The 27,998-nt window shown below is 43.9% G+C and overlaps 2 protein-coding genes across 3 annotated transcripts in view; one reads left to right on the plus strand and one right to left on the minus strand.

The window, feature by feature from the left end:
- Positions 1 to 27,998, minus strand: part of LOC309562677 (uncharacterized protein) — a 420,285-nt gene that overhangs the window by 329,770 nt on the left and 62,517 nt on the right. The gene's annotated exons all lie outside the window — the stretch shown is intronic.
- Positions 1,675 to 27,997, plus strand: LOC309564436 (uncharacterized protein). Its single transcript, XM_082269066.1, has 5 exons — positions 1,675 to 1,721; positions 3,217 to 5,148; positions 20,727 to 20,786; positions 23,063 to 23,115; positions 26,983 to 27,997. The coding sequence occupies exons 1-5, from the start codon at positions 1,707 to 1,709 to the stop codon at positions 27,983 to 27,985; spliced, it is 3,063 nt and encodes a 1,020-aa protein (XP_082125192.1). The 5' UTR covers positions 1,675 to 1,706; the 3' UTR covers positions 27,986 to 27,997.

Raw genomic sequence — 27,998 nt, forward strand, 5'->3', positions numbered from 1 at the left:
GGTGTTGATCTCCCCTTTTAATGCCATTATAAATAGACATACACATCGTAAAAAATATTACTTTTTTTGAACATAGTTTAAAAAATATAGGTCATAAACAATAACATAAAATTATGTTTGCACATCATAGTAAGTAACTCATGGTAACACCACCCTCAAATTAAAGGGGTTCCTCCCCTTCCCAATCTGCTGTATATCACAGTGTGTGAAGAGGACAGGACTCCCTTCCAACGCATTTCGCCGCTATGGCTTCTTCAGGGGTGTTCATGAAGAGGGTTCGGGTGAGTTAAAAAATAAATTGCACTCTCAGAGGGAGTTTAAGATGCTCGCTTCAAACTAGTCAGGTAGCCCCCAATGACCGAAAGGTCAAGGCAAAATGTATCTAAGCCCAGAAAGCAGAGGGCCCGCCCAAGGGGCATCCAACCAAAGCAGGAGAGGAGGGGAAAACAGTTGGCTCAAACTTCCACTATGTTATGATTATAGGGTGCTCATCCCCGACATACAGGAGGGGAAAAGAGGAGTCAAAATCTGATTGCCAGGCATCACAGAGGAGCGGGAACTATATTAAGCCTCTTCTGGTATGCCTCCATCACTGTTGAGTCTGGAGACTACTGGTACCTAATACCGGCCCCTGTGCAACTTTCTCCACTATTGGGGGTAATTTGACCAGAGCCGCAAGAGGAAGTCCTCTCTTTGGCCTCCAACCAAGGTACATGACCATATTGTACGTAGAAAATTAACCTAAAAAAATTCAAGAAAAATTTACATAAACTGTATGGGCATGTCAAATTTATTGTGTTCCATCACAAATAATGTGGTAATTGTAGAGGATTGCAGAGAAAATATTAAGCCTCTTCTGGTATGCCTCCATCACTGTTGAGTCCGGATGACTACTGGCACCTGATACCGGCACCTGTGCAACTTTCTCCACTAATGGGGGTACTTTGACCGGAGCCGCAAGAGGAAGTCCTCTCTTTGGCCTCCAACCAAGGTACATGACCATATTGTACGTAGAAAATTAACCTGGAAAGTTCAAGAAAAATTTACATAAACTGTATGGGCACGTGGAATTTATTGTGTTCCATCACGAATAATGTGGTAATTGTAGAGGATTGCAGAGAAAACGAGATGGTGGTGGGTATTTCGAAGGCCCGGGAGAATGGACAATGAGCATACTTAGAAGGTCGTTAATTGTTACTTTGCTAGTAATTTTTGAAAAATATAACCACCAAAATTTTGGAAATTCCACTCACATGGCTAGGATAATGATCCTTCTGCTTGTAATAAAGCTTTGCCAACCTCATATGTCGTATTGTCATTTTCAGTTTGTTTTCATTCTACAGTTTTGCAATCATGAACATTAGAAGGGTATGAAATTGTTTATTTTATTTTTTATCTTATTATTTGTTGTCTGGACTTGACGTGAGGTATAATCTTTGTGCCGATGTTGAACTGGATGGACTGTTGTATTTATTCAACCTCACCTACTATGTAACCTAATAGAAGTGGACCACAAGGCAGCGGGCAAAATGATGGAACATAACGTAGACTGCAAAATATATATATTCAACACAAGGTGGTGATCTCACGTATTGTCAGTGGAACGCAACAACAGGAAGTGATATCAACCCGGACAGGAAGTGATAAACAGGAACTTCCGGGTCAGAGGTGAGTCAGGCGGAAGTAGAGAGGAGACATTGCTGGAGATGGCAGCAGAGGAGGTAATAAGATATTATTTTATATTTACACCCCCGTAATTAAATATAGTTTTATAATATATAGTTATATTGTAATATGTGCTTAGATTATGTCTAAATATAGAGAAATGTATCCAACTGTCCATCCGGAGCCTCTGGTTTAAAGACCAGATACATCCTAAATATAGAACCATTCATCCAACTGTCCATCCAGAGCCTCTGGTTTATAGACCATATACATCCTAAATATAGAACCATTCATCCAACTGTCCATCCAGAGCCTCTGGTTTATAGACCATATACATCCTAAATATAGAACCATTTATCCAACTGTCCATCCAGAGCCTCTGGTTTATAGACCGGATACATCCTAAATATAGAGCCATTTATCCAACTGTACATCCATAGCCTCTGGTTTATAGACCGGATACATCCTAAATATAGAACCATTTATTCAACTGTCCATCCAGAGCCTCTGGTTTATAGACCAGATACATCCTAAATATAGAACCATTTATCCAACTGTCCATCCAGAGCCTCTGGTTTATAGATCAGATACATCCTAAATATAGAGCCACTTATCCAACTGTCCATCCAGAACCTCTGGTTTATAGACTGGATACATCCTAAATATAGAGCCACTTATCCAACTGTCCATCCAGAGCCTCTGGTTTATAGACTGGATACATCCTAAATATAGAACCATTTATCCAACTGTCCATCCAGAATCTCTGGTTTATAGACCGGATACATCCTAAATATAGAGCCATTTATCCAACTGTCCATCCAGATCCTCTGGTTTATAGACCAGATACATCCTAAATATAGAGCCACTTATCCAACTGTCCATCCAGATCCTCTGGTTTATAGACCAGATACATCCTAAATATAGAGCCATTTATCCAACTGTCCATCCAGAGCCTCTGGTTTATTTACTGGATACATCCTAAATATAGAACCATTTATCCAACTGTCCATCCAGAGCCTCTGGTTTATAGACCGGATACATCCTAAATATAGAACCATTTATCCAACTGTCCATCCAGAGCCTCTGGTTTATAGACCGGATACATCCTAAATATAGAACCATGTATCCAACTGTCCATCCAGAGCCTCTGGTCTCTGACAGTTTTCTGTAGTATTTTATACACTAAATGTTACGTGCAACCCTTTGGTGATGTCAGAAGTCAAACATGAGACCCTCCCACTGCTGTACATCACATGAACGATATACTTTCGTTCTTCTGTACATTGTCATTTTTTAAGAAATGAGATGAGGAAAGGTCCATCACTATTCTTTACTATACGATGTCATCAATACACAAATATTGCAGCCTAGCATGGTATAGGTGTGCGTCACCATTGATCTGGATTCTTGTGTTTCGTGTTAGTTTCTGTTATATTTGTACCCGATTCGATGCCAGAGCTCTGGGAAATTTTGAATGCTGAACTGATACAAATGACTTGATGAATGCAAAACATACAAACATAACATGTATGAAAATTGTATTTTCAACAGATGGATGGTACTTTGCTAAATGTAAATATATCAGAGAGACATCTTATTATATCTCCAGATTGTACTGCAGAAGATTGTGATATTTCTCCAAAAATAAAATTTTACTGGTCGGTAAGATCAGCGAATCCTTCAAATCCTGAGGAATCATCTGATAAATCCCATACTTTGGCTTCAGATGACCATCTAAGATCAATGGATCCTTCAAATTCTGAGAAATCTTCTGATAAATCCCATACTATGGCTTCAGATGACCATCTAAGATCAATGGATCCTTCAAATTCTAAGGAATCCTCTGATAAATCCCATATTTTGACTTCAGATGTCCACCTAAGATCAACAAATTCTTCTAATCCTGAGGAATCTTCTGATAAATCCCATATTTTGATTTCAGATGTCCATCTAAAATCAAAAGATCCTTTGAATCCTGAGGAATCTTCTGATAAATCCCATATTTCGACTTCAGATGACCATCTAAGATCAATGGATCCTTCAAATTTTGAGAAATCCTCTGATAAATCCCATATCTTGATTTCAGATGTCCATCTAAGGTGGATGGATCCTTCAAATTCTAAGGAATCCTCTGATAAATCCCATATTTTGACTTCAGATGTCCACCTAAGATCAACAAATTATTCAAATCCTGAGGAATCTTCTGATAAATCCAATATTTTGACTTCAGATGTCCATCAAAGATCAAAAAATTCTTCTAATCCTGAGGGATCTTCAGATGTCCATCTAAGATCAATAGATCCTTCATATTCTGAGGAATCTTCTGATAAATCCCATATTTTGACTTCAGATGTCCATCTAAGATTAATAGATCCTTCATTTTCTGAGGAATCTTCTGATAAATCCCATATTTTGACTTCAGATATCCATGTAAGATCAATAGATCCTTCTAATCCTGAGGAACCTTCTGATAAATTCCATATTTTGATTTCAGATGTCCATCTAAAATCAATGGATCCTTCTAATCCTGAGGAATCTTCTGATCAATCCCATACTTTGACTTCAGATGGTTATCACAGTGCAGAAAGGTCAACAGATCCACCTAATCCCATGAAATCTTCCTTAAGCCATGAGAGAATTCACACACGAGAGAGTTCGCTGTCATGTTCAGTGTGTGGGAAATCTTTCGCTGAAAGCAGAAATCTTCTTGAACACCAGAAAATTCACACAGGTGAACATACTTTCTCTTGTTCGGAGTGCAGCAAATACTTCAACACAAAAGAAAAGCTTATTTTACACCAGGGAACTCACAGGGGTCAGCGTCCATTCTCCTGTTCAGAGTGTGGAAAATGTTTTACACAGAAATTCTCCCTACTCATACACCAGAGAAGTCACACGGGCGAGCGCCCGTTTTCATGTACAGGGTGCGGGAAATGTTTCACTAACAAAAGGGACCTTGTTAGACACCAGAGAATTCACACAGGTGAGCGTCCTTTTTCATGTTCAGAGTGCGGGAAATGTTTCACTGTAAAAGGAGACCTCATTAGACACCAGAGAATTCATACGGGCGAGCGTCCTTATTCGTGCTCAGAGTGTGGAGTATGTTTCATTCAGAAAGGTGACCTTGTTAAACACCAGAGAATTCACACGGGGGAGCGCCCTTTTCCGTGTTCAGAGTGCGGGAAATGTTTCATCGAGAAAGGAGACCTTGTCAGGCACCTGAGAATTCATAAGGGCGAGCGTCCCTATTCGTGTTCAGAGTGTGGGAAGTGTTTCATTGAGAAAGGAGACCTTGTTAGACATCTGAAAATTCACACGGATGACCGTCCTCATTTGTGTTCAGAGTGCGGGAAATGTTTCACTGAGAAAAGAGACCTTTTGAAGCACCAGAGAATTCACAGGAATGAGCGCCTGCTTACAGACCAGAAAATACATACTGCAGAGCATCCTCAGATGGTAGAAAATGGTTCACAGATAAAAGAGGCCTAATTAAACATTTGGGAGAAGGAACCTGCTGATTTTACAAATGTATGACCAGGTGGAACTGTGGATATAGACAAAAAAAAAAGACTGATCTCCTACGTTCGAGAGAAGCGCACTCTTCGGCTATTCCGATGTTTGCACCGGTTTTGCTGCCCCCTACAGGCCGGGGAAGCCCAGAAGAATTACTGCAAAAACAAGGAACAGAAGGCGCACCAACCTAACACATTACCTTTGTGATTATATTAGTGTTAGAAGAGCAGATGTATACTCCCCAAAAACACCAGAAAATGGGGGAACATCAAAGTCCCCGATGTACTTAAAGCGGAGTTCCACCCATATTTTTTTATACCCGGAGATATTCTTTTTAACCAGTTCTGGACCGCCCCCTGCAGATATACTGCGGCAGGCAGTCCCTCCTGCGCGAACCGACGTAGGGGTATGTTGGTCATGCGCCTGGAGCCGGGGGCCAGCATGCGCTGCCAGCGGCGTGCTCCTGCTCCCACTAGGCAGCTGGGATGCTGATGCACGGGGGCCGGCGGCCGGGACTGCCGCCGGCCACCCGCGATCGCTCCCCGCCGAGAGAGAGAAGGACGGTCAGTTCCAGGTTCAAATCCCGGACGAGCCCCCAGCACTCAATGAGAAACAGAGACGGCAGATACCATGTCGCAGAATTCTCCCAGATATCTGAAGGAACTTTGATGCCTAGGGCCATGCGAGTCTGAATTATTGCCAACAGTCAGCTGTTGTAAACACAGCCGACCGTTCTTCTCTCTGAAATGATCAGAGTGCCTGTGATCCTTCTATATAGGATCACAGGTCTCTATGGTAATTTCAAAAGCCCCTCCCCCATACAGTTAGAAATCACTCCCCTAGGCTTACATTTAACCCTTTGATCACCCACTAGAGCCAATGATTAGCTCTGAGGAAGAGGGGATCTCCCCTCGAAACACGTCAGCCTTTTGGAAGTCTTCCTCAGAGCCAATGATTAGGTCTGAGGAAGAGGGGATCTCCCCCTCGAAACACGTCAGCCTTTTGGAAGGTCTTCCTCAGAGCCAATGAGTAGCTCTCAGGAAGAGGGGATCTCCCCCTCGAAACACATCAGCCTTTTGGAAGGTCTTCCTCAGAGCCAATGAGTAGCTCTGAGGAAGAGGGGATCTCCCCCTCGAAACACATCAGCCTTTTGAAAGGTCTTCTTATGCTTGGGACTACATCATGGACATTGATGTGCCTTACTTTCTGATGGTTTTTGTGAGTATTCATCTGCTCTTTTAATACTAATTAAGTCATCACGAAGTTAATGCGCTAGGTTGATGCGCCCTCTGTTTCTTGTTTTTATAGGAAATGTGGATATGGAGGTCTGTAGGTTTGGGAGGGGAGTGACATTATGGGTTGAACTGGATGAATTGATGTCTTTTTTTCAACTTCACTATGCAACTATATATGTAACTATGTTTAAAACATGGGTGGAACTCCGCTTTAAAATGGCCTGGTAATCTAGATGAGTCCCGAGCGTGGGAAGACCTTCAAAAATTTGACACGCTTCGAGTGGAGTCCCCTTCTTCCTCAGAGCCAATGAGTAGCTCTGAGGAAGAGGGGATCTCCCCTCGAAACACGTCAGCCTTTTGGAAGGTCTTCCTCAGAGCCAATGATTAGCTCTGAGGAAGAGAGGATCTCCCTTCGAAACATGTCATCCTTTTGGAAGGTCTTCTTACACTTGGGACTACATCATAGACTTTGATGTGCCTTACTTTCTGATGTTTTTTGTGAGTCTTCATCTGCTCTTTTAATACTAATTAAGTCATCACAAAGGTAATGCGCTAGGTTGGTGCCCCCTCTGTTCCTTGTTTTTACAGGAAATGTGGATATGGAGGCCTACAGGTTGGGGGGGGGGGAGTGACCTTATGGGTTTAACTGGATGGACTGATATCTTTTTTAACCTGACTATGTAACTATGTTTAAAACATGGATGGAACTCCACTTTAAAACAGCCTGGTAATCGAGAGGAGTCCGAAGCGCGGGAAGACCTTCAAAAATTGACACGCTTCGAGGGGAGATCCCCCTCTTCCTCAGAGCCAATGATTAGCTCTGAGGAAGAGGGGATCTCCCCTCAAAACACCTCAGCTTTTGGAAGGTCTTCCTCAGAGCCAATGATTAGTTCTGAGGAAGAGGGGATCTCCCCTCAAAACACGTCAGCTTTTGGAAGGTCTTCTTATGCTTGGACTACATCATGGATTTTGATGTGCCTTACTTTCTGATGTTTTTTGTGAGTATTCATCTGCTCTTTTAATACTGATTAAGTCATCATGAAGGTAATGCGCTAGGTTGGTGCCCCCTCTGTTCCTTGTTTTTACAGGAAATGTGGATATGGAGGTCTGCAGGTTTGGGAGGGGGAGTGACCTTATGGGTTGAACTGGATTTACTGATGTCATTTTTCAACCTCACTATGTAACTATATATGTAGCTATATTCAAAACATAGATGGAACACCACTTTAAAACGGCCTGGGGATCTAGATGAGTCCCAAGCATGGGAAGACCTTCAAAAATTGACACACTTCGAGGGGAGACCCCTTCTTCCTCAGAGCCAATGATTAGCTCTGATGAAGAGGGGATCTCCCCTCGATTCCCCTCAAAACACGTCAGCTTTTTGGAAGGTCTTCCTCAGAGCCAATGATTGGCTCTGAGGAAGAGGGGATCTCCCCTCGAAACATGTCAGCCTTTTGGAAGGTCTTCTTACGCTTGGGAGTACATCATGGACTTTGATGTGCCTTACTTTGTGATGTTTTATGTGAGTATTCATCTGCTCTTTTAATACTAATTCTCCCCAAACCATATCGATCCTCTTCCATTCACAAAGATCCCCTCCCGTCTCTAGTCCATTCACAAATGACAGCTTCCAGGCTGGCTGCTGAGTGTCAACAAACCGGATGGAGCTGCTGGCTGACGTCCCTGACCAAACGTGGGCATGACAACATTTCGTCAAAGACATCACCCAGGATTCCTGACCGCTTGACTACAACTAGAAACAAGATGGAGGGCGGCCTCTAAGCTGTCATGCAATGGTGTAGTACCACCATGAAATGAATGACCTAAGGTTGCAGCAGCAGCAGGGGTTCAGATGGGTGGGTGTACTGGCCAAATCTCTTCAAAAAATTCTTCTTGGGTTTGGATTACATGGTGAACCCAAAGCTCATTCCCAATTGATAGTTTTTACAGCGGGTGCGCAACAATGTCGGCTTTGTCATCTGTTGCCCAACATATTGTCATTATCCCCGATGATGACAATATGTTGGGCAACAGATGACAAACTGCGACAGTAAATGGACATTTGTAAAAATTAATTGGCCAGAAACAAGCAGTGACTTCAACAAAATGCAGGAACGATGAGTGATCCCAGTCTAACATTTTTCTGTTGTGTTGCAAACCATAAATATGTATCTAGGTAATGGATGTGAAAAGGATAGTAATAAGAAAATATTACCCTCACCAACCAATCAGGAGTCTATCCTTACATCCATGGAAAGGCCTTCTTACATAGAGGGTGAGTGGTAACAAACCTCTTTAAATTGGTGATCATTGGGGAAAAAGAAGGCTACTTACAGTTGTTATCAGTACAAAAAGGCACACTCCTAGAAAGCTCAAATTAATATTGCTGTAAAAGCATTGGGAGAAGCTGGTAAGCGAAGATGCTGTAGACAATGATGGGATTGCTGTCGGAGAATGTAGTGTGGATGGTGGAGGAGAGCTGTCGCAGAATGTAGTGTGGATGGTGGGAGGACAGTTGTCGGAGAATGTAGTGTGGATGGTGGGAGGACAGTTGTCGGAGAATGTAGTGTGGATGGTGGAAGAGAGCTGTCAGAGAATGTAGTGTGGATGGAGGGAGGAGAGCTGTCGGAAAATGTAGCGTGGATGGTGGAGGGAGAGGTGTCGGAGAATGTAGCGTGGATGGTGGAGGGAGAGGTGTCGGAGAATGTAGTGTGGATGGTGGAGGAAAGCTGTCGGAGAATGTAGTGTGGATGGTGGAGGTGAGCTGTCGGAGAATGTAGTGTGGATGGTGGAGGTGAGCTGTCGGAGAATGTAGTGTGGATGGTGGAGTAGAGCTGTCGGAGAATGTAGTGTGGATGGTGGGGGAGAGCTGTCGGAGAATGTAGTGTGGATGGTGGAGGAGAGCTATCGGAGAATGTAGTGTGGATGGTGGGGGGAGAGCTGTCGGAGAATGTAGTGTGGATGGTGGAGGAGAGCTGTCGGAGAATGTAGTGTGGATGGTGGAGGAGAGTTGTCTGAGAATGTAGTGTGAATGGTGGGGGAGAGCTGTCGGAGAATGCAGTGTGGATGGTGGAGGAGAGCTGTCTGAGAATGTAGTGTGGATGGTGGAGGAGAGCTGTCTGAGAATGTAGTGTGGATGGTGGGAGGAGAGCTGTCAGAGAATGTAGTGTGGATGGTGGGAGGAGAGCTGTCGGAGAATGTAGTGTGGATGGTGAGAGGAGAACTGTCTGAGAATGTAGTGTGGATGGCGGAGGAGAGCTGTCTGAGAATGTAGTGTGGATGGTGGAGGAGAGCTGTCTGAGAATGTAGTGTGGATGGTGGGGGAGAGCTGTCTGAGAATGTAGTGTGGATGGTGGGAGAGCAGTCGGAGAATGTAGTGTGGATGGTGGAGGAGAGCTGTCGGAGAATGTTGTGTGGATGGTGGAGGAGAGCTGTCGGAGAATGTAGTGTGGATGGTGGGGGAGAGCTGTCGGAGAATGTAGTGTGGATGGTGGAGGAGAGCTGTCTGAGAATGTTGTGTGGATGGTGGAGGAGAGCTGTCGGAGAATGTAGTGTAGATGGTGGAGGAGAGCTGTCGGAGAATGTAGTGTGGATGGTGGGGGAGAGCTGTCGGAGAATGTAGTGTGGATGGTGGAGGAGAGCAGTCGGAGAGTGTAGTGTGGATGGTGGGAGCAGAGCTGTCGGAGAATGTAGTGTGGATGGTGGGAGGACAGTTGTCGGAGAATGTAGTGTGGATGGTGGAAGAGAGCTGTCGGAGAATGTAGTGTGAATGGTGGAGGAGAGCAGTCGGAGAATGTAGTGTGGATGGTGGAGGAGAGCAGTCGGAGAATGTAGTGTGGATGGTGGAGTAGAGCTGTCGGAGAATGTAGTGTGGATGGTGGGGGAGAGCTGTCGGAGTATGTAGTGTGGATGGTGGAGGAGAGCTGTCGGAGAATGTAGTGTGGATGGTGGAGGAGAGCAGTCGGAGAGTGTAGTGTGGATGGTGGGAGGAGAGCTGTCGGAGAATGTAGTGTGGATGGTGGGAGGACAGTTGTCGGAGAATGTAGTGTGGATGGTGGGAGGAGAGCTGTCGGAGAATGTAGTGGGGATGGTAGAGGAGAGCTGTCGGAGAATGTAGTGGGGATGGTGGAGGAGAGCTGTCGGAGAATGTAGTGTGGATGGTGGGGGGAGAGCTGTCGGAGAATGTAGTGTGGATGGTGGAGGAGAACTGTCGGAGAATGTAGTGTGGATGGTGGAAGAGAGCTGCCAGATAGTGTAGTACAAACATTAGGTAAAGATATATAACACAGGGTTGCAGAGAGAGTTTAGGGATTTCGAAAAATGAGAACAATGCGCGGTTGGGATGTAGGCAAAAAAGATAAAGGTAAGATAAAAAAGATAAAAGAATGTCTCTACCAGGATTGGGTTATTATTAAGGTAACGATGCTTTTTTTCTGTTGGGGACTATTTAGCATGGCAGTGCAGAGACTGGATCTGATAAGTCCTACACAATCATTCCTGGTGGTAGAATCCTCCGGCAGTGAAAGTGAAAGTTCCAATAAAATCTGTGCTATGCTGGACGGGGCTGATGGCTCATATCTAAACTCCTCTGTGCAGAATCCCCAGTGAGAGGAGGAAGTTTCATCTCTTTTTATAATTCTAGGAAAATCTAGGAAAATCGATCATCCATGAAATAGAGGATAATAATTTACGGCAATGTCTAATGTTTAAGTAATGTACTAGGAAGAGTATATTAGAGAAATAGGTCCCATGTATATGGCTAATCATTTTAGATAATTTTTTAAAATATATATATATATATATATATTTATACAATTATTTTTGTGTACTTTATAATTTTTTCAACAATTATCAGTTTGTTTTTCATTCTTTAATTTCACGATAATGATAAATATTATATTGCTGTCAAAGCGTTGTTTTTTTTTTTTTCGTTAAATTCTTTTTTCATTCTTTGTATTTTAACAATGATGTAATCTGTGTGTGATAATAAAGAAATTGAAGATTGTGTTTGTCTATGGACCCCCTTACTTGTACACACTGCTAACTGATGACTGCTCAGCTAAGTATTTGGCAATCATATTGTGAAGTTTGGTAAAGCCTCGTACACACGCATCGATAGTTGGCCGTGAATTTTCGGCCAACGTCCGATCGGCCGATTTTCGGCTTCTTAGTATGATGCTTTCGACAACCGACTCCGACTTTTCGGCCGAATAAAATCTGGTGTGCAGGCTATAAAATTTTTGTTGGCCGTCAACACAAACGGCCGATTTTCCATCAGTCAGTACAGATTTCGGCAGACAAAAATCTGATGAGCAAGACTGGGCATGCTCAGAGAAGAAAAAACACACGGAAAGTAAACCAGCACATGACATCACTTCTGAAGTATATTTTTGTTGGCCAATAAAAGTCCAGTGCAAGTCTAGAGCACATTTCAACCAACACAACAACACTGGACAAAAGTCGGCCGATCGGTCGGCCGATAATCGTTGCGTGTGTACGAGGCTTAAGTCTCCAAATTAGGTCTCACAAAGACTGGAACTCCTCTCTAGATTCAAAGTCCATTTACACCATTACACAATGGAACAAAAGTGATTGGTGAGTCTCCAAATAAGTGTAGCACTACTCCCAAGGGAGCTGCTGGGTACGGGTCCCCCTGGGTTACCATTGGCAACAGTAGAAAAATCTGGCATTTTCCAAGTGTTTTTAGCTCAGACAAGAATCAATCCAGTTTCTTTGGTTTTTATGTTTTATTAGGAACTTGGATAAAAGGGATGAGTGGGATACTCCGAGAGTTGGGATACTCCGACTGAACTGAACTATGCACAATAGGCAGGGACGACTTGAGTAAATGCCGGTTAACGCTGAGTAACACTGAAATTGAGATAGTCACAGCTAGGCCGCTGGTTTCAGTCTGTCCCTAGCTGTGACGCAGAACTGAAGTAATTCTCTGAAGCAATCTGTACTCTGAAGCAACTGAACTGTACTGGTGAACAACTTCAGGGTCCTTCCTGGCACCCCTTTGTTCCTAATCTTCAGGGTTCACTACACGGCACCCCCTTTACTGTAACACTCTGAGTGAGCTGGCTCCTTGGTCCCCTCTCTTAGGCAGACCCCTGGGCAGATCCCTTGGTACTTACGATACTGTTTTTCCCAAAGTCCTCTTCCCAGCAGCTCCACTTGTCAGTACACTGGATCCTCTGCAGGCCAGCTCCACTCTTGGTCCCTAGGCCAACCGCCTGGACCACCTTCCTCACTCTGCAGGAGGAGAGACAGCCGTCCGCCTCCTCCTGGGACTTTGCTCTCGCCAAATGGTGCCCTGTCACATGCTCCCGCCCTATTTAGGATTTATTTAGATCTATTTAGATCTTTAGATTCAAAGTCCAAAGTGCTAACTATTACACCATGGAACAGAAAAGATTGATGATGCTCCAAGAAAGATTCAAAGTCCGATCCCTGGATTTGAAATCCAGAGTGCTAACCATTACACCATGGAACAGAAATGATTGGCGAGTCTCCAAATAGGGTCCTACAAAGATTTGAACTTAGATCTTTAGATTCAAAGTCCAAAGTGCTAACTATTACACCATAAAACACAAATGATTGGGGAGTCTCCAAATAAGGTCCCACAAAGATTTGAACTTAGATCTTTAGATTCAAAGTCTACAGTGCTAACCATTACACCATGGAACAGAAATGATTGGCGAGTCTCCAAATAGGGTCCTACAAAGATTTGAACTTAGATCTTTAGATTCAAAGTTCACAGGCCTAACCATTACACCATAGAAGAGAAATGATTAGTGAGTCTCCAAATAAGGTCCCACAAAGATTTGAACTTAGATTTTTAGATTCAAAGTCCAAAGTGCTAACTATTACACCATGGAACAGAAAATATTGGTGAGTCTCCAAATAAGGTCCAACTGATATTTGATCTTAGATCTTTAGATTCCAAGTCCACAGCACTGTGGACTTGGAATCTAAAGATCTAAGTTCAAATCTCAGTTGGACCTTATTTGGAGACTAACCATTACACCATGGAACAGAAATGATTGATGAGGCTCCAAGTAAGATTCAAAGTCAAGTCCCTGGATTTGAAGTCCAGAGTGCTAACCATTACACCATGGAACAAAAATGATTGGTGAGTCTCCAAATAAGGTCCCACCAAGATTTAAACTCAGATTGCTAGATTCAAAGTCCAGAGTGATAACAATTACACCATGGAACAAAAATGATCGGTGAGCCTCCACAGAAGGTTCCACCGAGATTTAAACTCAGATTGCAGTAGTCAAAGTCCAGAGTTCTGACCATTACATCATGAAACAGAAATAATCAGTGAGCCTTCAAGGAAGGTCCTACCAAGATTTCAACTCTGATTTCTTGCTTTAAAGTTTAGAATGCTAACAATTAAACCAGAGGTAGGCAAACTGCAGCCTTCCTGCTGTTGTGGAACTGCAAGTCCCCTCATGCCCCTTCAAGTCGTGCTTGTGGCTGTCAGTTTTGCAATGCCTCATTGGACTTGTAGTTCCCCAACAGCTAGAGGGCTAAAGCTTGCATTCATTACACCATGGACCTTCCTGGAAAAGAAATGATCAGTGAGTCTCCAAAGAAGGTCCCACTGAGATTTAAACTTGGATTGCTGGATTCAAAGTACAAAGTGCTAACAACCATTACACCATGGAACCAAAATGATTGGTGAGCCTTCAAAGAAGGTCCCACCAAGAATTAAACTCAGATTGCTGGATTAAAAGTCCAGAGTGATAACAATTACACCATGAAACAAAAATGATCAGTGAGCCTTCAAAGTAGGTCCCACCGAGACTTAAATTCAGATTACTGGATTCAAAGTCCACTATGGTAACCATTACACCATGGAACTGAAATGCTCATTGAGCCTCCAAGAAAGGTTCCACCGAGATCTAAACTCAGATTGTTGGTTTCAAAGTCCAGAATGCTAACAATTACACCATGGACAGAAAGTATCAGTGAATCTCCAAGGTAGGGTCCACCAAGATTTAAACTCAGATTGATGGATTCAAAGTCCAGAGTGCTAACAATTACACCACGGACCGAAAGTATCGGTGAATCTCCAAGGTAGGGTCCACCAAGATTTAAACTTCGATTGCTGGATTCAAAGTCCAAAGTGCTAACAATTACACCATGGACAAAAAGTATCGGTGAATCTCCAAGGTAGGGTCCACCAAGATTTAAACTCAGATTGATGGATTCAAAGTCCAGAGTGCTAACAATTACACCATGGACAGAAAGTATCGGTGAATCTTCAAGGTAGGGTCCACCAAGATTTAAACTTCGATTGCTGGATTCAAAGTGCTAACAATTACACCATGGAACAGAAAGTATCGGTGAATCTCCAAAGTAGGGTCCACCGAGATTTAAACTCAGATTGATGGATTCAAAGTCCAGAGTGCTAACAATTACACCATGGACAGAAAGTATCGGTGAATCTTCAAGGTAGGGTCCACCAAGATTTAAACTTCGATTGCTGGATTCAAAGTGCTAACAATTACACCATGGAACAGAAAGTATCGGTGAATCTCCAAAGTAGGGTCCACCGAGATTTAAACTCCGATTGCTGGATTCAAAGTCTAGAACGCTAACCATTACACCAGGGGTAGGCAAACTGCAGCCTTTATTCTGTTGTGGAACTACAAGTCCCATAATGTCTCTGCTGGTCATGCTTGTGACTGTCAGTCTTGCAATGCCTCACGAAACTTGTAGTTCGACAACAGCTAGGGGGCTGAAGCTTGCTTACCTTCGTTTTAAACCATGGAACCTCTGGAGAAGAAATGATTGATAAGTGTCCAAAGAAGGTCACACTGAGATTCAGTAGATTCAAAGTCCAGAGTGTTAACCATTACCCCTGGAGAAGTTCACAGATGATCCCGTAGTAGTGGGACTTACCACTCATTGTACAGGCAGGAAGTGGAAAGTCTGTTGCAGAGTTAATCTCTCCATGAAGAAAGACAAAGAAGATGATTGTGGACTCTAGGAAGCCTAGCACCACTTCCCTCCTCTCTAAAGGGTATAAACTGAAGGTACATGGTTTGGTCCAGGGTGGGTTTGTCCCCCAACGTTTGAGTGTCGAAGTCCTCTGAACCCCAGTAAAGTCAATGGGAGTCAAATGTTAAAAAAACTGTAATGGACAATTTTTAGGCTTATGCCCCGTACACACGTTCCGATTATCGTACGATAATCGTATGACTAAAGTTTCGTAATCCCCCGTACACACGTTCCGATTATCGTACGAAAAAACTCGCTTTCGACCTGGTCTCACGATAATCTGATCGTTAGTACACAGCTTTCGACAGCCGATCACGACAGTTGGTCCAACAAAATCCGAAGGGACAAACAGGAAAACGTCTGTTGTACGACATCTTCTCGAACGATAATCGTTTCGTCAGTACAGTATTCGTACGCTAAAAGTCGATCGACAATTACGAAACTTCAGTCACACGATTATCGTACGATAATTGGAACGTGTGTACGGGGCATAATTGTTGTATGTTACTGAAATCGAAAGCAACTCTGCATATAAACCATCCGACTTTCTTCGTACGATTCACTGACCAAGTGTATTTTTCATAGCTACGTAACGGAAGTGATGTATATACGTCTGACCACTGCGGATTATTTTACTGTTTCCGATCATGCGTGGTATTTGTCGATCGACTTTTAGCGTACGAATACTGTACTGACGAAATGATTATCGTTCGAGAAGATGTCGTACGACAGAAGTTTTTCTTGTTTGTCCCTTCGGATTTTGTTGGACCAACTGTCGTGATTGGCTGTCGAAAGCTGTGTACTAACGATCAGATTATCGTGAGACCAGGTCGAAAGCGAGTTTTGTTGTACGATAATCGGAACGTGTGTACGGGGCATAAGAGGGAAGGGATTGTCAAACAAACAGAATAAAGGGCTGGGCATTGTCCTGAGGGACATGTACCAAACAAAAAATATGAAAATTTAGTTTGGCAGAGAGCAGTGATTGTAATAATGCTTTGAGGTCAACATCCAGGTAAAAATGAAAAATTCCTTTAAATAATATGCCTAGGGAGTGCCCTGACCCTGCCGCTGAAGTGGCGCATCTGTACAGTGTATACAACCGACTACGACAACACTGATATATACAAAGATAAAAAATGCTGTTTGTAATACTGGCAAAATGAGGATTCCCAGCCTCTTCTGTGTATAAACAACATGATAGAACGTAACGTAGACTGCAGTATTTATATTCAACACAAGGTGGGGATTTCACGTATTGTCAATGGAACGCAACGACAGGAAGTGATGTAAGAGTATAAACAGGAAGTTCCGGGTGATAGGTGAGTCGGGAGGAAGCAGAGAGGAGACATTGCTGGAAGAGGAGGTAATAAGATATTATTTTGTATTTTCACCCAGTAACCCCCCGTCATGTCCGTCATCTTCCTCCATAGTCACTGTGATGTCTCCTATGGTTTATAGACCGGATACATCCTAAATTTAGAACCATTTATCCAACTGTCCATCCAGAGCCTCTGGTTTATACACCAGATACATCATAAATATAGAACCATTTATCCAACTGTCCATCCAGAACCTCTGGTTTATAGACCGGATACAGTCTAAATATAGAACCATTTATCCAACTGTCCATCCAGAGCCTCTGGTTTATAGACCGGATACATCCTAAATATAGAGCCATTTATCCAACTGTCCATCCAGAGCCTCTGGTTTATAGACCGGATACATCCTAAATATAGAGCCATTTATCCAACTGTCCATCCAGAGCCTCTGGTTTATAGACCGGATACATCCTAAATATAGAGCCATTTATCCAACTGTCCATCCAGAGCCTCTGGTTTATACACCAGATACATCCTAAATATAGAACCATTTATCCTACTGTCCATCCAGAACCTCTGGTTTATAGACCGGATACAGTCTAAATATAGAACCATTTATCCAACTGTCCATCCAGAGCCTCTGGTTTATAGACCGGATACATCCTAAATATAGAGCCATTTATCCAACTGTCCATCCAGAGCCTCTGGTTTATAGACCGGATACATCCTAAATATAGAACCATTTATCCAACTGTCCATCCAGAACCTCTGGTTTATAGACCGGATACAGTCTAAATATAGAACCATTTATCCAACTGTCCATCCAGAGCCTCTGGTTTATAGACCGGATACATCCCAAATATAGAGCCATTTATCCAACTGTCCATCCAGAGTCTCTGGTTTAAAACCACAGTCCTGGGATACAGGTTATATCTGAGTCTGTCATCCCTCTACTCTAGGAGGAGAGGAAATCAATATCTTCTAAAGGCTACCATCATACTTGGTACAAGTTGAGGAGCTTTCATCCTAGATCGTAGCCTGTGGGATGTATTCTGTTTTATCTCCAGTCTGGCCTGGAGAAGCATCTGGCCTTAAGTGCCATCAGAGGACAAATCTTGGCCTTGGTTATCCGTTTCAGTGACTTTTGGCCTCTTGCTCTCTAGTTAAGCCTTTGTTCAAGGTGTATCAGAGTATATCTTTCCCTGTATGCTATCCTTTGTCTACTTGGAACTTGGGTTCTTTGGTTCTTCAGAAGCCGCCTGTGGTTATATTGTTGCATGTCCCTGCAGCCTTCTATTTTTGCTAGTGTCCAATAACCTGAGGGTTGCTGTCTATGATTCAATGGTAATGAGAACAGATCCAGAGTCCAATATTTCAAGAAATAGATTTTACTGGTAAATAAAAAATCCTATTTTTTGTTTAAAGTTTTGTTGGGTATGGACCCAAACATTATGCCCATGTCACATTCATGACATGCTCGTGTCAGACGTTCCTGAGATGAGACTACGCCAGTGTCATGCTCCCCTTAGACTACGCCAGTGTCACGCTCCCCGTAGACTATGCCAGTGTCACGCTCCCCGTAGACTACGCCAGTGTCGCGCTCCCTGTAGACTACGCCAGTGTCGCGCTTCCCGTAGACTACGCCAGTGTCGCGCTCCCCGTAGACTATGCCAGTGTCACGCTCCCCGTAGACTATGCCAGTGTCACGCTCCCCGTAGACTACGCCAGTGTCAAGCTCCCCGTAGACTACGCCAGTGTCACTCTCCACGTAGACTATGCCAGTGCTCAAGCTCCCCGGGGAACATGCCAGTGTCATGCTCCTTGTAGACTATACCACAGTGCTCAGGCTCCCCTCAGACTATGCCAGTGCTCACGCTCCCCGTAGACTATGCTAGTGTTCACGCTCCCCGGAGAATATGCCAGTGTCATGCTCCTTGTAGACTATACCACAGTGCTCAGGCTCCCCTCAGACTATGCCAGTGTCACGCTCCCTGTAGACTATGCCAGTGTCACGCTCCCCATAGACTATGCCAGTGTCACGCTCCCCGTAGACTATGCCAGTGTCACACTCCCCGTAGACTACGCCAGTGTCACGCTCCCCGTAGACTACGCCAGTGTCACGCTCCCCGTAGACTACGCCAGTGTCACGCTCCCCGTAGACTACGCCAGTGTCACACTCCCCGTAGACTACGCCAGTGTCACACTCCCCGTATACTATGCCAGTGTCACGCTCCCCGTAGACTATGCTAGTGTTCACGCTCCCCGTAGACTATGCTAGTGTTCACGCTCCCCGTAGACTATGCCAGTGCTCACGATCTCCGTAGACCATGCCAGTGTGCACACTCTCCATAGACTATGCCAGTGTTCACGATCTCCGTAGACCATGCCAGTGTCCACACTCTCCATAGACTATGCCAGCGCTCAAGCTCTACGTAGACTTTGCCAGTGCTGACGCTCTTCGTAGACTATGCCAGTGCTGACGCTCCCCGGAGACTATGCCAGTGTTCACGCTCCCCGTAGACTATGCCAGTGCTTATGCTCCCCGTAGACTATGCCAGTGCTTATGCTCCCCGTAGACTATGCCAGTGCTCACGCTCCCAGAGAATATACCAATGTCAAACTCCTTGTAGATTATATCAGAGCCCCACTCTCCTGGAACCTTTAGTGCCACACTTACCGTTATCCTCTTAGCTTTGACTTCCATTAAAGGATTCTCCCAATCTGACTTTCTGCAATCTAGAATTGTAGACCTGATAATTCTAAATTTAAATATTGTTCTCTGTGAACTTTTTCACACAATGTCTGAAGCTTCCTTCAGTTGTACACTTAGCTACTCTGTCTCTTTCTTTTAACAAAAATACATTTTTGGGCATCCTTTTATGTTACTGAGAGATCTAAGTGCTACTCTGGTGCCTATTCTATCCCTGTGTGCACAGATGCTACTTTTGCCCAAGTATGTTTAGATACTCTGTATGACCAGACGTTGCCTTTATCCTGGCGAGCCGTAGATAGTACAGTGTTTTTCAACTCCGGTCCTCAGGGCACACTAACAGGCCAGGTTTGCAAGAAAACTGAAATACATCACAGGTGATCTCATTTGCTGCTCAGGGATTGCAGTTCTCTAGTCTGCATCTCCCCAAGGTAATACTTAAAATCTGGCCTGTTAGTGTGCCCTGAGGACCGGAGTTGAAAAACACTGCTCTAGTATGTCCTGACCTGAACCTGATGACTTGCTTCTCAGTTACAGTTTGATCCCGGTTGCTGCCAATCCCACAATCCATCTTTAGAAGGACACAAGGATTTCTACAAGAACGTCATGATGGAGAATCAGCCGCCCCTCACATCACCGGGTAAGAGGAGACTTTATTGTAAAGGAGAGAGCAGTACGGAGGATCCACCTAGATCCCCCATCATCTGATAAACACATAGAAACAATGTATTCAGTCAGTGTGTGTGTTTCCTACAGATGGATCCAGTAATGGGAACCCACCAGAGAGATGTCCCCGTCCTCTGTATTCCCGGGATTCCACACAGGAAGATCACACCATCCCTCACCATCATCAGGTAGATAAGAAACAATCACTGATAGTTATGATTTTATACAAGCATATGTGTTACAATGAATTTCTTATTATATATTCAGAGTGAAATCCTCGGGGATGATAATATTGTTGTTAAAGAAGAGTACAAAGATGAGGATGAGGAGTATGGAGTGATGAAGGAGCTTTCTGAAGGACACGAGGATCTCCACAAAGATAATACGATGAGTCCATCTAATAGCAGAAACTCACCAGAGAGATGTCCCCATCCTCTCTATTCCCGGGATTCCACACAGGAAGGTCACACCATCCCTCACCATCACCAGGTAGGTGGGACGGAGTATGTGGACCCAAAAATGTATTCTAAGCTACGAGAGAACGTTCTTCTATGTATTCTCTTCTTGTGCTTTATGTATTCTGTTATCTTTGGGTTTTAGTGGGAAGACCTGAAGGACATCAAAGTTGAGGTAAAAGAAGAAGAAGAAGAAGAGATGTTGGTGAGTGAAGTGGATAAGGGTGGTCTTCTGTGCTCTTGGTATTCCACACAAGAAGATCGTTCATTGGGATGAGCCGATGAATGCATGTATGTTTCTGTTCATCGAGAGCTTAGCATCATATATAGAAGTGGTATTTCCACCACTTCTATACATGATGGCTTCCTGCTGACACTGGTTCCTAAGGAAGCAGCGGGTGCTTGCACCTACTGTGTCCCTAGCAACCACTGACATCACCAGTACTCTTTAACCACTTGCCGATCGCTCACTCGAACTCTACTGCGGCAAAGTGGTTAGTTCCCGTCCAGCAATGTAGACCTACGTCACTGGACTCCTCCCCTTGTGGGCGCCGCCAGAGGCTCGCTCCCGCTGTATTCAGTCACAGCGGGAGTCGGGCCAGGGGAGGAGCGGCGGTGATCACCGCTGCTCTTCCCCGATCGTCGGGGAATCAAGTTTGAAGATCCGCCCGCTTGTGTAACATCCGATCTGTCCCTGTGTCACTCAGTCACCTCCCCCCACAAACGTCAGTAAGCACCAGGCATACATTAACCCCTCCCTCTCCAATAAAATTAACCCCTTCCCTGCCAGTGTCATTTTTACAGTAACAGTGCATATTTATAGCACTGATTACTGTAGTAATGTCACTGGTACCCCCAAAAGTGTCAAAAATGTCAGTCAAGGGTCCGATCTGTCTGCCACAATGTCGCAGTACCGCAAAATAAAAAATCGCAGATCGCCGCCATTACTCGTTAAAAAAAAAAAAACAACAAAAATGACAAAAGTCTTTCCCTTTGTTAGTAAACGCAATAACTTTTGCGCAAACCAATCAAAATACGCTTATTGCGATTTTTTTTTTTTTTTACCAAACATATGTAGCAGAAAACAAATTGGCCAAAAATTTACAAAAAATTTTGATTTTTACATTTTTTGGGGGGGGGGGGGGAAATTTCATATAAAAAAATGTGAAAAATATTGTTATTTTTTCAAAATTTACGCTATTTTTGTTTATAGCGCAAAAAGTAAAAATCGCACAGGTGATCAAACACCACCAAAAGAAATCTCTGTTTGTGGGAAAAAAGGGACGTAAATTTCGTTTGGGTACGGCGTCGCACGACCGCGCAATTGTCAGTTAAAGTCGCACCCGTGGAATGGCGACAAACTACGGTCAATAGAAATGTTAATAGGCGACGCTTTAAATTTTTTTAACGGTTACCAGTTTGGAGTTAGAGTGTAGCTCTTTTTTTTAATTATTGCTCACGCTCTGGTGTGGTTTGAACAGCGATTTCATTCGCGGCTCGACTTCTGTCTAGACCCCTCCACTGCACTTCCATGTATGCAAAACGCCGAACACGGCATTTTTGCATACAGCCGTTTTTTAAATCTGCCGCCTTTTGCAGCAGAGTAACCCGAAAGTGACGTCATGGACGCCGCCTCCGGGTTATGTCATCGGAGACCCAATCGAAGCCGCTTCCGGCTTAGATCGGGACTCCATCCAGCCGGTGGACGCGCCGGCTGGGTGCTCGGGTCTCCTGGTGGGACGGGAGGCCCAGGCGAAGTCACGGAAGGCGTCGGTCATTACCGACGGAAAGCCGACCGTTGTCTGTAAACCACGGTACCGGGATGGTGCCTCTAGCTAGAGGCACCATCCCGGTATTGTGCAAAAAGGTAAATCAGCGCAATTAAATATAAAGTGGTATAGTGTTAAGACCCAATAATTTGGGACACATAAAGAAAATACAGCAGCTATATAGAACCTCCTTCACTAACGGGAGAAATGAACTATAGACAAATATGTATACAGCGCTATATAAAATCAAATAAAGTGAATAAAGTGACATTGTCACTTTATTTGATTTTATATAGCACCATCCCGGTATTACACCGCAAAGTTAGCCCTAGGTCACTTTGCGGTAAGTGGTTAATGGGGGATTCCAGATTCCGATAAGCCCCCTGCCCACAGATCCCCACAACCACTGGCCAGGGTTGTGAGGAAGAGGCCCTTGTCTTCATCAACGTGGGGGAAAAGATGCTTTGCCAGGATGGCATCCCCAATGTACTCACCCATGTTGAAGGCACGTTGCCTTGTATGGTTGAGGAGGTAGGAGGGCCCACCCCTGCCCCCCCCCCCCCCCATCCCATTTTCTAAATAGCCGGGCTGCATACTCAAATTAAAGGTCTAGTTTGGATTTCTAGATTTTTTGGGGGTTTTTCGTGGGGCCTCAGCCATTTCTTTACCTCTTTAAAACGTTTTTAAAAGTTTTATCATCTTTGGGGTTTAGGACGAAGAACTGAAATACATCAAAGTTGAGATTAAAGAGGAAGAAGAAGAGATGTTGAGCGGAGATGAACCGTTTTTGGAAGAGGGGGAGATGACTATGGAAAGGAAACGGGAGGGATCTTCTTTTTTTATCGACAAAAGTAAGTCATTTTTGAGTATAAAGTATGTATCTTCATTGGTAGATGGGTTGAAAGAGGCGCAGATCAAGAGTGTTCACTCCAAAGGGAAAAATTAAAAAGCAAACCTAAACCTACAGCAGAAGGTGGAAAACACATAGACCTTGGCCCAGTTTGCTCCAGCTAGGATAATAGATTTCTTTCTTGATCTAAAGGCAATCTTACAGCTCCCAGAGTCAACGTTCTTCATGGCTTTTCCAATATAGGTTGCTACTGCTAGCCATTTACATTTGTGTTTAGGAACACTTCCCGTAATACACTACGTCAGGTGTAGACCAATGTCTTTGGAAGACTATTAAACATTTTGAGAGCTCTTACAAAAAATTATTCTTCCCAAATACAGAATTAGACTTTTTTTTTTGTTTATTCATACACTGAATATTATGTGCCGATCTTTAGTGATGTCCGTAACCATCCTTGAAGACCTCCTATATCTGGTTCCTACTGTACACCATTGGAGAGGTCCATTCCATGTTCTTCAGTATGTTGTCGTGTTTCCATAAGCTGAGGTGGAGAAAGGCCCATCTCCAGTCTGTTGCAATGTCATCAGGGTACAAGTCTAAATACTACGTGCCACTCTTTAGTGATGTCAGTAACCGTCCTTGAAGACCTCCTATATCTAGTACCTACTGTACACCATGGGAGTAGTCCATCCCATGTTCTTCAGTATGTTGTCATGTTCGAAGAGATGAGGTGGAGGATGGCCCATCTCCACTCTTTAATTACAATGTCATCAATATTATGTGCCACTCTTTAGTGATTCCTAAATCCATCCATGAAGACCTCCTATATCTAGTACCTACTGTACACCATATGAGTGATCCATCCCATGTTCTTCAGTATGTTGTCATGTTTCGAAGAGATGAGGTAGAGGAAGGCCCATCTCCATTCTCAGTTACAATGTCATCAATATTATGTGCCACTCTACACTCTATAGTGATTCTAAAATCCATCCTTGAAGACCTCCTATATCTAGTATCTACTGTACACCATTGGAGAGGTCCATCCCATATTCTTCAGTATGTTGTCATGTTTTGAAGAGATGAGGTAGAGGAAGGTCCATCTCCATTCTCAGTTACAATGCCATCAATAGTATGTGCCACTGTTTAGTGATGCGAAAATCCATCCTTGAAGACCTCCTATACCAAGTACCTACTGTACACCATATGAGTGGTCCATCCCATGTTCTTCAGTATTTTGTCAGGTTTCGAAAGGTCCATCTCCATTCTCACAGTTAAAGTCATCAATGTACAAATCTAAATATTACGTGCCACTCTTTAGTGATGTCAGTGTCAGCCCTGGAGCCGTATGAAGTAGCAGGCAGAAGGGTGTTCTCTCCGGTGAAGGAGGGGGGGCGGTTGTCGAATGCCTTCAACGTTAGTAGCCATCCTTGGAAACCTTCCTTATCTAGTACCTACTGTACACCATTGGAGAGGTCCATCTCATGTTCTTCAGTATGTTGTCATGTTTCGAAGAGATGAGGTAGAGGAAGGTCCATCTTCATTCTCAGTTACAATGTCATCAATATAATGTGCAACTCTATAGCGATTCCAAAAGCCATCCTTGAAGACCTCCTATATCTAGTACCTACTGTGCACCATATGAGTGGTCCATCCCATGTTCTTCAGTATGTTGTCATGTTTCCAAGAGATGAGGTGGAAGAAGGTCCATCTCCATTCTCACAGTTACAATGTACAAATCTAATAATTACATGCCACTCTTTAGTGATGTCAGTAAAAATCCTTGAAGACCTCCTATATCAAGTACCTAGTATCTGGTGGAAGAAGGTCCATCTCCATGCTCACAGTTCCAAAGTCATCCATGTACAAATCTAAATATTACGTGCCACTCTTTAGTGATGTCAGTAATCATCCTTGAAGATCTCCTATATATAGTACCTACTGTACACCATATGAGTGGTCCATTCCATGTTCTTCAGTATGTTGTCATGTTCGAAGAGATGAGGTGGAGGAAGGCCCATCTCCATTCTCAGTTACAATGTCATTAATGTTACATGCTACTGTTTAGTGATGCGAAAATCCATCCTTGAAGACCTCCTATATCTAGTACCTACTGTACACCATATGAGAGGTCCATCCCATGTCCTTCAGTATGTTATCATGTTTCGAAGAGATGAGGTGGAGGAAGATCCATCTCCATTCTCACAGTTACAATGTACAAATCTAATAATTACATGCCACTCTTTAGTGATGTCAGTGACCATCCTTGAAGACCTCCTATATCTAGTACCTACTGTACACCAGTGGAGAGGTCCATCCTATGTTCTTCAGTATGTTGTCATGTTACGAAGAGATGAGGTGGAGGAAGGTCCACCTCCATTCTCAGTTACAATGTCATCAATATTACATGCCACTGTTTAGTGATGCGAAAATCCATCCTTGAAGACCTCCTATATCTAGTACCTACTGTACACCATGTGAGTGGTCCATCCCATGTTCTTCAGTATGTTGTCATGTTTCGAAAGGTCCATCTCCATTCTCACAGTTAAAGTCATCAATGTACAAAATCTAAATATTACGTGCCACTCTTTAGTTATGTCAGTGTCAGCACTGGAGCCGTATGAAGTAGCAGGCAGAAGGGTGTTCTCTCCGGTGAAGGAGGGGGGGGCGGTTGTCGAATGCCTTCACCGTTAGTAGCCATCCTTGGAAACCTTCTTTATCTAGTACCTACTGTACACCATATGAGTGGTCCATCCCTTGTTCTTCAGTATGTTGTCATGTTTCGAAGAGATGAGGTGGAGGAAGGTCCATCTCCATTCTCAGAGTTACAAAGTTATCAATGTACAAATCGAAATAATATGTGCCACTCTTTAGTGATGTCAGTAACCATCCTTGAAGACCTCGTATATCTAGTACCTACTGTATGAGTGGTCCATCCTATGTTCTTCAGTATGTTGTCGTGTTTCGAAGGTCCATCTCCATTCTCACAGTTACAAAGTCATCAATGTACAAATCTAAATATTACGTGCCACTCTTTAGTAATGTCAGTAAAAATCCTTGAAGACCTCCTATATCAAGTACCTAGTATCTGATTGAGGAAGGTCCATCTCCATGCTCACAGTTCCAATGTCATCCATGTACAAATAAACAAAAATGAAAAAGAAATCCATACCAGGCCACATGCCCTCAACATGGCAGCCAGACCCCCCCCCCCCCATTTCCGTCAAAGCACATAGTCCCCATGTTGATGAGGACAAGGGCCTCTTCCCCACAACCCTGGCCCGGTGGTTTTGGGGGTCTGAGGATGGGGGGGCTTATTGAAATCTGGAAGTCCCATAATAAATAATGAACATTCGGATTGAACGCTTAGCCCTTCCCTGGCGATCAATGTACAAATCCTGTTACTCAGTGTGGTTTGGGTGAATTGTATCCTTTATCTGGTTTGTTTTCGTAGTTTGGTGTAATGATTTCACCCAATTCCATGCCGGAGCGCCGAGAACCTTCCTAATGCTGGACCAACATCTACGACTTCTGAATGTAAGACTCGAAGAATAGTTTTCATTTTTTTTTTAAATGTGTTTTCTTACAGGTGGACGTTTTGTTCTGAATCCCTCGGAGGGAGATTCTATTTCATCTCCAGATTTCAAGACAGAAGATGATGACATCACACAATGTTCTCCAGGAGAAGATCCCATTACTCCAACCACAGATCACCGACCTTACCATCTGGAGGGGTCACTGGATCCGTCTAATCCTGAGGAACCTTCTGATCAGTCCCATACTAGGACCTCATATAGCCATCAGAGATCTCACAGTGCGGATCAACCAACACATCCATCCAATCCCGAGGAGTCTTCTGTACTAGACGGAGGTCATCCAGGAGAGAGTCCATTGACAGTTTTAGACTGTGATAAGTATCACCCTAATAACACCACGCTACCTAAACAGCATAAAAGTTGTTCACAGTGCGGGAAATGTTTCACCGGTATAGGACACCTTCTTATACACCAGAGAATTCACACGGGTGAGCGTCCCTATTCATGTTCAGAGTGCGGGAAACGTTTCACTCAGAAGCAACACTTTCTTATACACCAGAGAAGTCACACAGGCGACCGTCCTTTCTCATGTTCAGAGTGCGGGAAAGGTTTCTCAGAAAAAGGCAGACTTATCAGGCACCAGAGAATTCACACGGGCGAGCGTCCTTTTTCATGTTCGGAGTGCGGGAAAAGTTTCAGTCAGAAAGAGGGCCTTATCAGACACCAAAGAACTCACACAGATGAGCGTCCTTTTTCATGTTCGGAGTGCGGGAAATGTTTTGGGGCAATAAAGCATCTGCGTGTACACCAGAGGAGTCACACGGGGGAGCGTCCTTATTCATGTGAGGAGTGCGGGAAAAGTTTCACCCAGAAAGGAAGCCTTCACACACACCAGAGGATTCACACAGGTGAACGTCCCTATTCATGTTCGGAGTGCGGGAAATGTTTCCCTAAAAAAGGAAATCTGAACCAACACCAGAAAGTTCACACAGGTGAGCGCCCGTACCCGTGCTCGCAGTGCGAGAAAAGTTTCAAGCACAAAAATGAACTTATTACACACCAGAGAATTCACACGGGTGAGCGCCCTTATTCGTGTTCAGAGTGCGGGAAATGTTTCACTCGGAATACGAACCTCATTAAACACCAGAAAAGCCACAAGTGTTCCTATTCATGTTCAGAGTGCGGGAAAAGTTTCCCAGAGAAGGCAAGTCTAACTGAACACCAGAGATGTCACACGGGGGCGTGTGCTTGATCATGTTCATAGT

The sequence above is a fragment of the Pelophylax lessonae genome (assembly GCF_965119305.1).
Source record: "Pelophylax lessonae genome assembly, chromosome: 9".
NCBI classification, from domain to species: Eukaryota; Metazoa; Chordata; class Amphibia; order Anura; family Ranidae; genus Pelophylax; species Pelophylax lessonae.